General features: G+C 38.8%; 1 protein-coding gene across 2 annotated transcripts in view; it reads right to left on the reverse strand.

Annotated features, from left to right (window-relative positions):
• PTPN14 (protein tyrosine phosphatase non-receptor type 14) overlaps nt 1-15,956 on the reverse strand; it is a 118,787-nt gene that overhangs the window by 39,729 nt on the left and 63,102 nt on the right. For both annotated transcript variants that reach the window (XM_061991420.1, XM_061991421.1), the window contains exons 4-5: nt 3,902-3,999; nt 1,623-1,690 (exon numbers count right to left, since the gene is read on the reverse strand). In XM_061991420.1, coding sequence (XP_061847404.1) covers nt 1,623-1,690; nt 3,902-3,999 — 166 coding nt within the window. The remainder of the gene's footprint in view (nt 1-1,622; nt 1,691-3,901; nt 4,000-15,956) is intronic.

The following is a 15,956-nucleotide window of genomic DNA, read 5'->3' on the forward strand; positions in this document are numbered from 1 at the left end:
TTGCAGTGAAATTTACTATTAGGTTGTCCACTCCTTCCCCAAAGAGCAAAGGCGAGTACTTAAAATAAATGCATAGAGAAACAGTTGATTTAAGAGTAAGCTTCTGGAGACTGTAGGAAGCAGACACTTTACTGATCTTGTTAAATTTAGTAGTAGCGTAGATGAAAGGCAAGATATCACCAAGTGAGCACATGTAACACAGAAGAGACCTGACCACACTACCATGTAGGCAGATGACTCAAAAATGGGAGGTTCTATGAGAAGGGCCCAAACACTAAACTGCTGAACCACATAGAAATTAAGTACCTGACAGTTCATCCAGAGGCTCCCCTATTTTTTTTTCTGAATAGAAAAATATTATCAGTGCAGAAGTTCAGTAATTTACAAAGTGACAGCTTGACAACACATTTCTTTGTCTATATTTGCAGCCATTCTCTTTCCCACTTAGGCTATCATTCATAATTTCATAAGCCATCAATTATACACAAGATCATCAATTACTTAATCAAGATGGTCTATCAAAGAAATCCTGCACTAGTCAGGCTAACAGAGGTTTCTCAGTCATAGGCCAATACTGAAATCACATCCCAGTTATACAAGGCACATTCAGATCTCCACATGTTCGTTAATCCCACTTCTTCCTGCTGACTCAGTTTTTCAGGAGGTATTGAACTCTGTCTACCAGCTCAAAACTGTACTTTTACTTTAAGGCCCTGTGCAGCTGCCACCCTTTCAGATTTGAGAGAGGACTATCTCCTGCAGTTCCTGTACAAAGCATGCTGGTAAATGAGATGAAATGCTTCTGGAAGTGCATTTCTTAAGCCTTCAAATTACAGGGAGATGAATCCTTCTCCCTCTACCACTCCACTAATTGCAGAGAGAAACCAGACGCCTTAACTTCTAGGCAACCACATGCAGGGCATGGAAACCCCACCCCACTTCTAAATTTTTTTTTCCAGTTAGAAAGGATTTCACAATCTCTTACATTTTATGAAGCTTACACTCAAGACTTCAGTTGATGGAGCTGTTCACCTAAGATAAGGCTAGCCTTAATCTCAGCAAGTTCTGCTTTTGTTTTCTCCCCCTCCCAGAGAGGCTCAATGGCACGTCATGGATTGCAAATGTTTAGTATTTATCACCACAATTTCTATCATTGTGAGTACCCTAAACCACTTCCCTCAACACTCAAATTATTTGCAACTTCTCCATGTAAATTTAAGCAAATTCACAGCATACTCCTTGAAGAATGTTTTGAGAAGTCTTGATTCATGCTTCATCTCAGTCATCAGCAATAGCTGACGAAAATTCATATTATCTTGAGGAAAGGCTGCACGATTTGTCCTGTGTCATTTACTACATCACGAGCCCTCATATCCCCTCGTTATGCCATGTTACTAATACTCGCAGGAACTGAAAACGGGTTAAATTTCCATAACATATATTCATTCAGATACAACAGAATATGTTGCAGATTTTGAGGAGTAAAGTGTATTTCCACTATTACTAGTTCAGCACTGGTGAACTATTAGTACTTCATCAATTACTGTTATTAATGAAGTCATGTCTGAGGCATGGAAGAATTATTCGTAATAGACCACAAAAAAGGGGGATATGGAACTCACCGTAGGAAACAAGACATAGTCTCGGAGGAAGTCATGAGATTCGTACTGATTATAGTCTCCAAAATCCGCTGGAAAAAAAACACCACAATTACTCATTTTAGCTGTTTCCACACATGTTAAGACCACACTCAACCTTTGCACAGATGCTTAGTTTCAAGTGGGCGAGTTGTCTCTGAAGACAAAACCCAGCACAAAGACTTCTGCTAGTACTTCAGCATTTAACATGGAGGTCGGAAAATACCAGAGATCAAACAACAGCCAACAAGTAATTTCTCTCCTTTGATCCCTAACATTATGACCATTTGTAAACTCTTAACCATCAGGAGTGCAAAGGTTTCTTTTACTGTAGCCTTTATGCACTAATACCACCATCTAACAAGGCTGGGATTGCTCAGTCTCTTTAAAAATGGTGCAGTTCTGCTTTTCCATTGTTTCCACTCTTGACTAGGTAAGAAAAAAAAAAATTGAAAAAGTAATCAATCTCTGCTGCAATGCTTCACAACTGTATGAAAGACACTCAACTTTACAGGCTAGGAGGTTAAAATGTACAAGTCAATTAAAAGTTGTCAACGACTAACATGGTTGGTTGCATGTGTGTGTCTTTAGCTTCTGCAGCCAATATAACATTGCAGGCCCTATGTCAGTTTCATTGACCAACTCACACCTTTCTACTTGTTTTTCTAACTTCTTCTACATCTCTTTAAGAAGTACTCCTCTCCATGTTCACACTCACTCAACTGTTGGGCTGAGGATTCTTGCCTAAATGTCCTTGAAACCCTGGAGTTCTGAAAATGCTTCCTAAAGGTTAAACTACGTTAAAAAAATACAAAACAAAGCCCATATTTATCTATCGCTTAAATACAAACCAGCTTATATCAAAAGAATATCTTGCCAGAAGGTTTTCATTTTATATTAATTGAACTGGATCAAATGCCATCTACAAGATTCTCATATTATACAAGTTGGAAATCCCCATCATAAATCATATTATCTAAACATTCTTTCAAAGCTTCTAGATAATTTCATGTATTGTAGGTTGCCAAAAATGCAGTTTCACTTTGTTTTCACCTCAGAGTTATGTTTTAACATAAACAGAAAGAAATCAAAATGGACATGAAACAGAGTCTGTAAGCTTAAAAGAAATAGGTATTTCAAATAACTTTAGTTGCATCACATGGAAAGGACAAAGGGAGTAATACAAGGTCAGGAATAAAGCAAACAATATTAGGTGCAGCATTCTAATACAATGGACTTTGAAATAGATTACGTAGAAAATTCAGAATAAAAGCCCTTACTTAAAACTGATTACTGACTGACTCACTCTCAAAATTAGCAAAAATCTCCTCACCAAAACACAGGACCAGTGAAACATCTTCAGGATCTATTTAGCCCTACCTTACACATTGGAAAAATGTCATTTACTTAAGTTGAAAGATTCAGTACGGAATCTTGTCTATTTCATTATCAATATTTCAAGATTTGACAGGACACATTCCTTCTTCAATTTTTAACCAATAAATAAGATATCAACACTGAATTTCTACTACTCTAAGAAAGATCATATTAGCGTTACTCTCCACTGAACTTTAAATTTTGAAGAATCAGATCCTCATGTTTGCTATTTATGCGTATACTCCCTCTCATCAGAGGACACGCCCAGAGCATGAGTGCTGAAACTCTACCTTAGGTTCTCATAGACAGGCATGGATAGACTGAAACACACTTTCTCCAAAGACAAGCCTTCTTCTTCAGTCCATATACATTATATAATCCCACTTTTATTGATGTCCTTAGGAGGCTCAGAGTAGAAAAATCACATTGTAAGAAGTAGTTTATTATTAACATATAACTCACCTAACAATTATGGTCATGTGTTCTTTCATACTTCAGATAGCACTATACAGCAAAATGAGTTTTTAATTAAAGGCAAAATTAAAGCTGCTGCTATGCTCTTTGATGTAATTGCATTTCAAACCAGAGAACGTGAAGCAAATTCATTACTGCAAAGTGCTCCGTGGTTAGGGTTGGAAGAACTGGAGTTTTGTTCAGACTCACACGGATTTTAGAAATAGGAAAGTTGAACACTGTGATGTGGTCCATCATTCCCTCCCTCCCTGAGGGTAAGGGGGTTTCATCAACAGCAGTCCACCTATGCACTTTTAAATCAATACAAAACCCAGCTGGAGTCATACAAGGCCTCGGTTAGTGCCCACTCTACATCTAGAACAAATCAAAAAAGATAATGCTGGAAAAAGCACTATCAGGTCCTGTCATCTTACCTTGCACTGCCAAACCAGCTAGTCGAATTCCCTGCTCCAATGAAGAAAGTAATTGGCCATCCAGAACATCCTTTTTCACTTGTAGGTAATACTGATATCTAAAAGAAAAAAAAGCAAGAATTAGAACATCTATGTGTTTGTACATTTTCTACATAACAAAAGACTGATGAAAGTATGAAAAACATCACATATGGTCAGGATATTAAACAGCAGTCTGTATTTTGCTTCAGAAGGTCCACGTTACCAAAACTAATCAATATAATCCCTACAAGTGCAATGTTTCCAGATGGATAAAAAGGAAAATAAAAAGGTTCTACTTTTCATTCCCTAGACCACTTAGAAGTGGAACATCTGCTGAGATTATCGTCTCCAGAAACTTTGCAGAGGTTACTGAAAGCCATGCAATCACCAATACAAAAAGAGGCCATTCCCTATTTATTTTATTGTTTTGCCCCAGTGTCGTTGTTTTGATAGGAGAAACCAAACTTTAACAATACCTTGTGAGAATGCATTTGGAATATTGTGTCTAGATCTGGGCCCCTCAGTTCAAGAAGGACAGGGAGTTGCTGGAGAGAGTTCAGCACAAGGCCACAAATATCATTAAGGGAGTAGAGCGTCTCCATTATGATGAAAGGCTGAGGGATCTGGGGCTCTTTAGCTTGGAGGAGACTGAGGGATTTACAAATACATAAAGGGTGGGTATCAGGAGGATGGAGCCAGGCTCTTCTCAGTGATGTCCATTGGTAGGACAAGGGGCTTCGAGTACAAGCTGGGACATAAGATGTTCCAAAGAAACAGAAGGAAAAACTTCTTCACTGTGAGAGTGAGGGAGCACTGGAACAGGCTGCCCAGATTGGTTGTGGAGTCTCCTCCTCTGGAGACATTCAAAACCCACTTGGACAAGTTCCTGTGTGACCTCTGTGGCAGGGAGGTTGGACTAGATGATCTTTCTAGGTCCCTTCCAACCCTTACGGTTCTGTGAATATATGAATATACTTTGGCCTACTGAGATAACTATCTATGGTGCATATAAAAGGTTGTTTTTTAATTGGCATCTATAAGGATGACTTAGACACACAAATAAAGCAAAACCAGCTTCTAGTATCACACACTTGCTGATCTGCAGTAACTAACCACAAGAAAAACTGTTAATTTTAACCACAGCAACAGAACTCACAAATTTTGTCATACATTTGCAATACACTAGATAAAAATCAACAAGGAGTTTTCCACAAAAAGCTCAACAAGTTACTGTCCCCATCCGTGCATCCCTCCCACCTGCTGAACTGGACCAGATCCACAGAAGTATTGGTTGAAGCAGTAAGGATATGTAACAGTCCCTACAGCATATCAAGTTAAAGCCTAATAGAGACAGCTTTGTTAACAGGGCACAATTTTTATTCTGCAGGCACCAATGCATGTCCCCTCAAGTTATCTGTATGGCATGGAGAGTAAAACCAGGTAGGGGCAAGCCAGGCAGCTGAAGAAACAGCCACAACTGCAAGGATGTCTTTATCAACCACTGATGTGCCAATAAACACAGCTGAATTATAGCAATATAATGATCTTGTGTCCATCAGCTTAAACTTTTGGTGAACATATATGTAATTGTCCCAGTTGAGATGAAACACAATTCCTTCTCAGACAACATGCAGCTCCTCATCAGATTTGAGCCCAAAGGTAAAGATGCTGTACCAGTGTAGTCACAGACCATGCGTGCATTCAGCCTCATGCACCCAACTCCAACATCAGCTGGAGTACAGTGCTGACAGTAACTGATGTGGCTGGCTGACCCAAGTTTGGAAATCCCCAAAACCAAAGGTGTTTCTCAGGCTGTGATTAGACATGCCAGTGTGACTGTAGCTGAACTGCTCCCTTCAGCTGCATGCCAGATCAGAGGGCGTGGATTTGAAAAATAACTGCTTGAGACAAACTGAGTTAGACAGAAATGATACACAAGGATGCCAGCCAATCTCAGAGACTGCAGCTTCTGCAAGGGAGACGGCAAAGAGGGATCAGAATGACTGGTGCAATAACCTCCTAACTGGACCCAGCTACAGCCATAACTGACTTTATCTTTGAACCTTTGGGAATAGCAAAGAAACTGTTCTTGTCTTATTTTAGGGCGTAAGTCACCTTCCCAGTTCCAGCGGGAAAGGAGCAGCACTGTAACTTCACCTGCGTACCTCAAGTGCATTCGCAAACATTGCCACTGAACTCTGTGCGGAGGCGTTAGAAAATACCCAAGAGCTTCCAAACCAGCATAACCCAGGCTGTGCTTTCGGGGCTATTAATCAACTGCAACATTTTACATTTTTGTTCAGTTCACCCTCCCAATAGCAATGTGAGATGCAATAACTTGCCACTAGACAGCACCAATGCTCTGACCAGATCTGTGCTCTCAAGGCAGTAAGGAGGTTAGAGACTACAAGCACTGCAGGGCAGAGAAAGCTGCCGGAGAAAGTCTCTCCCATGTATTCGTCATGTCTTAGAAGTTGCCCTTGGAGTTCACAGTTCCTATGTGAACTCGAAATGTAATTGGTGGGTTATTAGTTTTAGGCTTCCTGTTCCCCTCTCTCCCCTACAAAAAGCAGAATATTTTCAAACTGAAAAAGTGTAAACTCAATTTAAATGCTTAGATTTAGCTTTCACACAGCCTAATGAAGATTAACACTTTAGGGGATTTTGAAACTTGACTGGGAGAGGCAGCGTAAAAAGCACACAGCTTTTCAGCTTCAGTCCCACGTTTCTTGGTCCAAGAGACAAATCAGCTTGTTTCCACTTCTTTGCAATAATTAGATCTCAACTCTGAAAATATGTACATTTTCACACAATCTTGACATAAGCTACTTTATCAACTATGCAGATGAGCAAGTGTTTCCTGAGTCTGGTCTTTCAGACTCATAATTCCAAAAGCAGACTGTTTATGTCAGCACTACATATACATGCGTGAGTTACATATCCTCGTCTAACAGAAGTAAAATCCACACCTACCATAAAGTTAGAGTAATTTTTAAAACAAAGTTAAGAGACTACATGAGAGTCAAAACAATGGAAAAAATCTTACAGTGACTTCCTAGCTCTACAAAAGTCATGACTGTCACTAGCTTTAAGTGGAGCCATGATTCCAACCACAGTGTCCACAAAACTATAGATAAACCACAGAAAGAATTGTTTAGGTAAGCATTATAAAAACTACAACATCAGTGAAAATACTATAGTACCAAATAATACAACCAAGAGTTTCAAAAGAAATGGTGATGTAGGGTTTCAGTTGCAATTTTAGTTACCAATACTTTAAAAAGACTGGTTTTAAGACAGCAGTTGGCACCCAGTTTATGAGGAAGATGCCCATTTACAGGTGTTTCAATCTGATTGTCAGAATAGGTCACATTTTAAATTCTCAAGAGGAATATTCTACATTACTGTTGTACAGCAGTGCATTTACTAACACTCTAAACAGAATAAAAGTTTAGTATTTATAATATATTGTAGATTGACACACAGTAGGAGTTTGAAGGACTTATACAATAAGCTCTCTGACACTAACTAGTGTATCCATTAGGAAAAAAATCTCAAGGAGGTCATCACCTTTCACATGAAAGCACACTGAAAAGCAATCATCTCCTATGGCTCTGACACCTTTTTCAATGGAATTCCAAAGATAAATTGAAGAAGATTGAGGTACCAACCTATGATCTGTACCAGCTTCACCTTTACCCCTGGACTGACAGTGACAAAGGTCACCCAATTAAGGTGTCCCCTGAAATCTCCTTTCACCATGGCCACATAAGGCATAAACTGGGGCTTCTCCTTTCACAAGACACAAAGTGGAGTGGCTAATTCCGCTGTCAAGGAAGAGGAGGAACGTACCCTGGAGGAGGCTCCACTAGAAGGCTTTAATAGCTCTACCAGCCACAGATTCATGCCTCAGCTGTGCTGCAAAACTGTGGTCAGGCTCTCTGCCCAGAGAACAGAGAGGATAAACTGGCCCACATTCTGTCAAGGATTTGAGGCTCCTCCATCTGAAATTACGCTAAATGGTGTTTTTTGTCACTATGCTAGCTGACACTGCTCTTTGTTCGCTTACATTGCAAAAGCACATCTATAATTTGTGGGAAATCAAACATTTTTTAAATGATTCAGCTATAGATTCACTGAGGAAAGCTGTTCCAAAACAGCAGATAAAAACATGCATTTCATAAGCCTCCTGTTAGGTGGTTTAGTTGGGAAAGCATATGGAAACTGAACAAAAGAGAAATTTGCACTCTGTACTCCCTCCCCCCCCCAAAAAAAGGCAAGAAATTCAAAATTAAGACTTAGAAAGCTTTCATCATAGAGCCATTCTGGCATACTAGGGGAGTGCAGGGCAGAGGAGACATCACCATAGCCAAGTGGGTTGAGAGCTGAAATCTCTCACCTTCATTGCTCGTTTTGGGTTAAAAGATTTTTAGCAAAGCCATTGTGTATTCAATATAATAATGGCTACTACAGTTTGCCAGCCTGTAGCTAATTCCAAGGGGAATGGGAGTGGACAACAAGTCTGAACAAAGCCATAATTATAAGGATATAATTTCCCACAACTCTATTTAGCCAACACATAAAATGCTAAAAGTACATTTGCACCTATTGCATCAAAAAGCATACTTTTTATAAAGTAAATAAGCTGCAAGTGGACAGCTATGAGACAACACCTAAACTTCAGAATCAATGTCTGCATTTTAGCAATCCATACTACAACAGAGGCAAAAAACCCAAAATACTATTAGTAAGCAGGAGATATAGTTACTGGTTTAAAATTTAATTGCAACATCTCAGATTCAGACTCAGCTACAGCTGTATAGAGAAGCTCCATTTGTCCATACAGTTCTGTATAGACCTCACAGACTGGGATTCAAGTTTTGTTCTGTCGTCAGTTCAAAAAAAAGAGAACATGGATGTTTGTACAGTGTCACTGAATTTATTGCACCCTTCCACCACTGCTGTTTATGCGATGCAACCTTTGTTGCTGTTTTATATATTCTCTTCAACAATCAATGTTTCAGATATTGCAAGCCATGCAGAACCTGGCCTGATCAATACTGGAAGAAAGATCTTTGAGGAGAAATTAAAGAATGGCTCCCAAAAGTAAGAATACTGGTTAGTCTTGATGAGTAATTGCATTGGTGCACTACGTCTTTGCAATTTTCATACTAATGGCTTCCACAAAGAATCACAAAGCAAATATTTCATTACTGATTACTTTGTATTATCAGACTTAGTAGCCTTAGTAATCAAGCAGCATTTTTCTCTGCTAGAAAATGTAAAGAGACAGAACAAAAAATGCTTATTGCCCCAGGGATTTAAAATCTAAATATGTATTTCATATATGTAAATCTGTACATTTATACAGAGAAGTAACAGGATGGAAATAATAAGGATTAATACTGTTTGAATGCTGTACCGTAATCAGTCTGGATTTTTGTAATTTTCCCCTGGTTTTACTTTCCTTTTTTGTACATGAGGGACAGGAAGGGCTTGGAATATACACATCATCTCTAGTGTAGCAGGAAAGAGTTTTTAAAACCTTTTTTTAAGACAAATTAGTCACCATGTCCTTCTGAGAATTTCAAGCCTATATGAAAACATACATTAGAGTTTCAATACTGATAAATATTTCCCTTTAATTTATCTGAAAATACACAAAGCATTACAAAACATTTACCAGTTACCCAAGAGGTATAATTCCTTTAAAATCGTTTCTAATGATGCAATTACTGGCATGACTAACTTTTTTATAACTCATTAGGTACCTTTTTGGCATCAAGCCTATCTATTGGATAACTGCATAGTTATGTAGTTTAACTTCTTCTCTGAAGGACAAGAGAACTGTTTTACTGTTTCATGTCTCCAAACTAAGAAGTCTTTGAGACTCAAAGAAGAAACGGATTAGCCAAGGAGTGGTTTAGTTCAAGACCTTCAGCTCCTTTCCAACTTAAAAAAAATTTAAACCAAAAAAGAAATCACAATTAAGAGTACAATATGATCTTCTAAAATTAGGAACACAATAAAACTCTAATTGAATCACAAAAGCAGTCCGACTCAGCTCATTTGGGTTTATCTTACTATGGTAATACACTTCTGAGCAGAGACGCTGCAATGTACATTTAAGCAATAATCTGCCCACAGGGAAAGCAGTTTCTCCAGAACAGAGGACTTTTATCATTAACTAAAATTATTGTAAGCACTAGCTTTGATATTCATATGTCTATTGTACATCTCACACCTTAAAATCTGCAATGATCTTGGCTTTGATACTGTTTAGCAACAGGATTCCACAGATACCTATGTTACACTTTAAAGATAAATATATTTTTTATTTTAAAACACACTTCCATATTTTCTCAGTCTTTGAGTTAGATGAGCCAATGTCTCAGATATTCAATGGGCAATCAAAGGAAGCAAAAGTATTTTTTTAATTTGTTACATATTTGAGACAATAATAATAATTAAATCTTATGGTTGTTTTTCTGAGAATCTGAGGCACATCGCTGGTGAAATTACTCGTGTACATTTGGGCAGAAAACCAAGGCAGATTTGGGAGACTTAGGTTTTGTTCCCAAGTCTCCGCCAGAGATGGACTCACTGGATGCTGCTTATGTCATGTGGGTCACTCAATACATTGCAGCAAAACTCACTGCAACTTGGACTGGACTTTCTATGGCAGGAAAAGAAGAGAGGCGGACAAGACTGGTCTTTTCAGATACAACGTTCAGTACATTGGCAAAGATGGTGTTATGATTTCTGGGCTTGAGCGTGTTGAAACATATTTCAGATGCAAGGATTCAATCAGCACATCTTAATCTAAAGGCATTTTAAAAACCAAAAGAGAGGTACATGCATTGATGATGTCACTGCCAGTAACACAGTGCTAAGGCCTTGCCTTTGCCATTGTAAAAACAGACCATCTCCAGCTCGCTCCTCTGAAATTTCATCAACTTCTCTCCCAGGGAAAGTCTGAGGTTGTGCAGTACTAGACAACAGCCATTTATCTGGGATTTGTGGTAGAATATAAAAAGCAACAGCTGTGCTTCCACTACTAAAGGATAATATTTTTGGAAGGGTATTATTGAGAACAAGTCTACCACACCCTGTCACAGACCTTCAGAAAGATCAGCAGACTTGCCAGGAAAAAAAGAGGAAGGAGAAGAAAGAGCCTTTGTCACACATGCAGGAGGAAATTCCTTCAGAAGCTCAAACTGTCAATGCCAGTGGTAAAAACACAATCATAACAGTTTCTAGGGTAGGAACTCCTTGATCATAACAATCATATTAGGTAGGTCAAGGTTAGCTTCAGGTAACTGAGAAATTAGGTTGTTTAAAAGCAGCATCCAACTGCCCACATCCTGGTTTCCTCCAGCAGCTGGATGGAAAACATAACAAACTAAAAAAGCATGGAAAATGCATGGAAACTAAATGCATGGAAAGATTTGTGTCACTCCTTTCCCCCTTCCTAATGAGACAGAACAATGCTGGGTTAGCATCATTTTCACATATAGGACTGAAAAAGGAGAACACGTCAAAATATCTACTTCCACACCACTCAATCTCTCTTTTTAAAAGCAACAGTTTACAGCTGAAGGAAAAAAAAAAAAAAAAAAAAAAAGGCTTGGATAAAACAGGCTAATTTCACAATGATAGTCACTTTCTGTTTGTTTCAACATGCAACCTGTGAGCAACAGGACAAATAATAAATACACAGCCTTGATGACTGTCTTGCTCCAAGTTGCAATGAGGCACACAATGAAAAGTAAGGTAACACATCAGACTACTGAAGTTCCTACCAAAGGCCAAGGTCATCTAAAACTTAAGGTTCAGCTACAGTCAGCTCCTGGCTAACGACGCTGGAACAGAAAAAACTTTGCACACCTAAAAACAGTCTGACCAGAATTTTGCAGTGCTTCGTTGTTGTTTACCACCTCTATTTCATCAGTTTACATGCCTTCCCTTTGAAAAGTGGTCTACTAAAATTTCAGATCTCTGCCTCCACCAATTCTTTACACAGCTGGCAGAAGATTTCAAACATAAATGCAAAGTATGAGCATTTTAGGAGCAATAAGCCTGGCATGAATCAGACAATGAAAATCATGCATTCAAAAAAGAAAAGAAGGTATGCATTGCAAACGGATGTGGGTCTGCTTAGCATGGTAGCACACGCTTTATAACCTCTTGCATACAAGCAGCTGCTTCTGGTATAGGCTGATATCAAAGCGCTCTGGCTATTTGGCGTCCAGGGCTAAATATGGATGGCTAGTGAAACCCTTAGTAGTTAGGCATGAGATAACAGCATCATAACTCAGCACTCAGTTGGCAGCAAAAGACTGAGCTTGGATTGTAAAGAAGTGTTCTGTAAGTGTTTTTCTTTTCCTTCTATTTCTGAGGGGCCACAAGCACAGACATGCACCTGGGCCTTGCTGCAGCCTGCAGACATGACACAAGCCTTCCAAAACACACATTCCTTCTGCGAGAGGCTTAGCCAGCAGATGCAGCTTTACAGTATCCACCAATTTCTCTGTATTTATAGAGGAACCCCCCAACCCCAACAGATCTGTCCTCTGTACTTATACTTTTTGTTAAGACTATATTATACTTTTTGGGTACTCCAAGTTCAAATAAACCCACAAAGTTAAAACCTTAAATAAAAAGGCCAGTAATAGCATGCTTTAGCAAGAAAGGAAGGCATGCCACAACCTGATGCTGATTTTCTGCCCTTGAACTCTTGAATTAATTATAACAAATTACAGGGAGCCCCACTACAATTTATAAGCACAATAAACTCCCTTACAATGACCTATAATTTTATCATACTTAATCCGAATACCTAAAGAATTATACAGAACAAAATTCCAACATGTCTTTTAGAGTAAAAAAAAAATAGGAGAAGCCATATTCTCCTGTCTTCTGAGGCCTCTCTCTGAGCAAAGGCTACATTCAGTCTTTGCAAGCTGGAGTCCAGCAAAGGCAGGCCATGGTGATACCACCACAGCATATACCCTTATAAAGGCTGGAGTTGGATTGCAAAAGTAAAGCAAAACAATCAAAATCATATAATGCAAAGGAATCTGTATTTTAGTTTTTTCAGCTGAAAAACAACTTTCAGTGCAAGCATAAATATTACACAAACACTTATGTAAAATATTTGGGAATGAAGAGTTATAGTCACATGTCTTTTCACAGTGTCCATGTATCAATATGGTTTGGGTTCTAAGCATGTGCTAGAAGTGCTCAATATGGCAGTGCTAACTAAACACTCATGCATCCTGAACTGAGCAGAACATTTGCATTTGTCTGCAGAGAACCAAATGTTATGATACAGAAGACCTTATTTTTTCTTATTAGCTTAACTTTCTTTTCTTTTTTTTTGGTCATTTAAAGAAAACCTTCCTACTAGCACAACTTCCGCCATTCCCATAGTGGGTTCCCAGTGCTTTTTCTCCTCATTCAGGCCTGGTTTGGGACTCCTGAGTTTCCAGGGCTTTTGTCACCACCTGGCTCAACAGCAAAAATCAGAGTACCACTCTGTATCACTTTGCAGAGTGGTTCTACTAGCCATCATCCCCCTCCTTTGCTGCATGACAGAACGTGGGCTCCAACCACATATAGGCTCTACCTATATACATTTAGGTACTCAATAGTAAAACACGACAAGTAGTCTACATGTCATTTCCCAAAATTAGTCACATTCTCAAAACATCAGATCCCACACACAGAGACAAGTCACGCCCCTAAATCCTTAGGTGGCATAAAAGCAATGGCAGCTGTGAAGATCCATCCTCACAAAAATGCCAAAATGGAAGGATGAAACAGGGCTATGAATGCTGAAGACTATTAAATCTCATGAGGAAGAGGAGCACCAAAAAACCCTGTTGGTCCTTCCTGATTTGGAAACAGGAAAGATTACAGCAATAATTAGATTAGAACCCAAAAAGTTAATAATAGCTTAGATTTACCTCTTTTACTCACATGTGTTGACTCAGTTCAAAATATGCTGTTCCCCGACTTGAAAAGAAAATGCAGCTAACCTTCAAGTTGTCTCCTATGTGGGAAAAGGTGGTTTAAACTACATATGGAAACAATATGAGTCAACAGTTTGAAAATTCTCCTGGTAGCCAGCCAGGTTAATGGCCAAGCAGGTTAGAATATCATGCTAAAAAAATGTGGTGAGTTAACTTGAACATATGTATACCCTAGCTCATACCTCACAACACTTAAAATAAAAGGATAGCTCTTTTTAAAAACTGGGATAAGTACAGGCATAACTCTAAACTACTCTTTGGACACAAAACAAATATGAAGAGTTCCAATTACCCCATGCTCCCCACAACTTTCATTATGCTAGTTGGAGCAATAAAATATTATATTTGCCCCAAAAACCCTGTCTCGTTTTTCCACAGATATGTATTTAAGCATTCTCCTTCAGTAGGGCTCTAAACTCTGGAATTATGCAAGTCCACCAGCCTTTTCTGGTTAAACACATGGCTGTGCACTAATGCAAAAGTTGAACAGAATGAACACGTATACCAGTGAACGACTGGTATGTATATGTAAGCATCCAGAAGCACATCACAAAATGATTGGCTTGTGGATGCAGGGCAGTAAGCAAGTATATTCAAGTGTTACTTTATTCAAAGAGCAAGGAAACACATTCAGACTTGCAGAATCTGTGTTTAACCTGAACTTTTAAGAAAAAAACCAACCAACCAACCAACCTCCTTTGGTAGCCTGCAGTGCAGCTTGTTCATGAATTTATGGAACTCACTACAAAAACCCTATCAGTTAAACCTTTAGGTAGTATCCCAACTTCACATAATCAAAATCTGAGAAAGCTCTGTTGATTTAGTGCCATTTTACCTTGCAGTGAGCTATAATCCAGTCCATTCACTAATGTTTTTTACTGCTTTTTATAGTAATCTGTCCTGGCAACAAGAAAACACTGCTTCAAATGTGACATAATGAAGTTGCCACCTATCTGTATCTATAGGCATTCGGTACAATAGTTCATATTCCTGTGAAAAGACTGTCGAAGCACCCACATTAGCGCTCACAGCCAGCAGAAAACAGGAAAAATCAGGTTGTTTCTACCTCCCAAAGAGTTTAGTGACCCTGGTTTTCACAGGAATTGTTGAAAACAGTCACCCTGCACATCAGTAAAAATAATGCCTTAAGACCATGGCCCAGGAAATTCTAACAGTGAATGCAACCCTGCAAAAGTGAACACAGTTCTGATAAAAATGGGATGTTGCCAGAGAAATATGTGAATCAGTGCCCTGTTAGATGGGTAAACTAGATCCATTTCATGAAATGAATAATTATTCTTTGTAAAAGCTTCAAAAACAGCTGAAGATATCAAGTGCAAAAGCAGCTGCCAGAGATAAAACAGTAAACCAGTGAACATCTCACTGCACAGGAATCTGCCATCTTCCGACACTGAGACTTCTGCCAAATTCTTGTTGAGGTTTTCAGCTGCATAAGGGCCTCCACACAAATACTTCTTTTAAACACATTCAGAGACTTCAGGATTGTATTGACATCCAGTTGCTTTATACCTGACAACCTTTAGCTTTATATCCTGCCAGTAAAGCAAAAAAATATTAAAGGTATTCAGCTCCCTGAAAAGAGGTATGTTTAGAAGTAGCTTTCAGGTTTGTCTCTCAAGAGAAACAAAGTTTGCTCCGGTAAACTGCAGACTGCAATACAATCACTAAAATTCAATACGTTTAATTGAAGAATGGCAGTGCTCCTGCAACCAAGACTGTCGCTGCTTATTGAATTCTCTAAATTTAAATAGCAGTTAGAAATCCCAATCAAAAAGCACACGTCTGTTTGCTGGCAGGTAGCTGCTACTGGCTTGACTCTTTTTCTGGTGCTGGCACCAAGTTTCAGACAACTTCTATTTAGAAGACCAGTGAGCCGCAGTTCCCTTTTCAAAACATGCAGTAGAAAAGAGAGAATGAATCATCTGTAGAAAGTGATGCACAACAGAGGAATCCTGAATCACGCTGTGGAAATGCCTATT

Source organism: Colius striatus, chromosome 2 (genome assembly GCF_028858725.1).
Source record: "Colius striatus isolate bColStr4 chromosome 2, bColStr4.1.hap1, whole genome shotgun sequence".
NCBI lineage: Eukaryota > Metazoa > Chordata > Aves > Coliiformes > Coliidae > Colius > Colius striatus.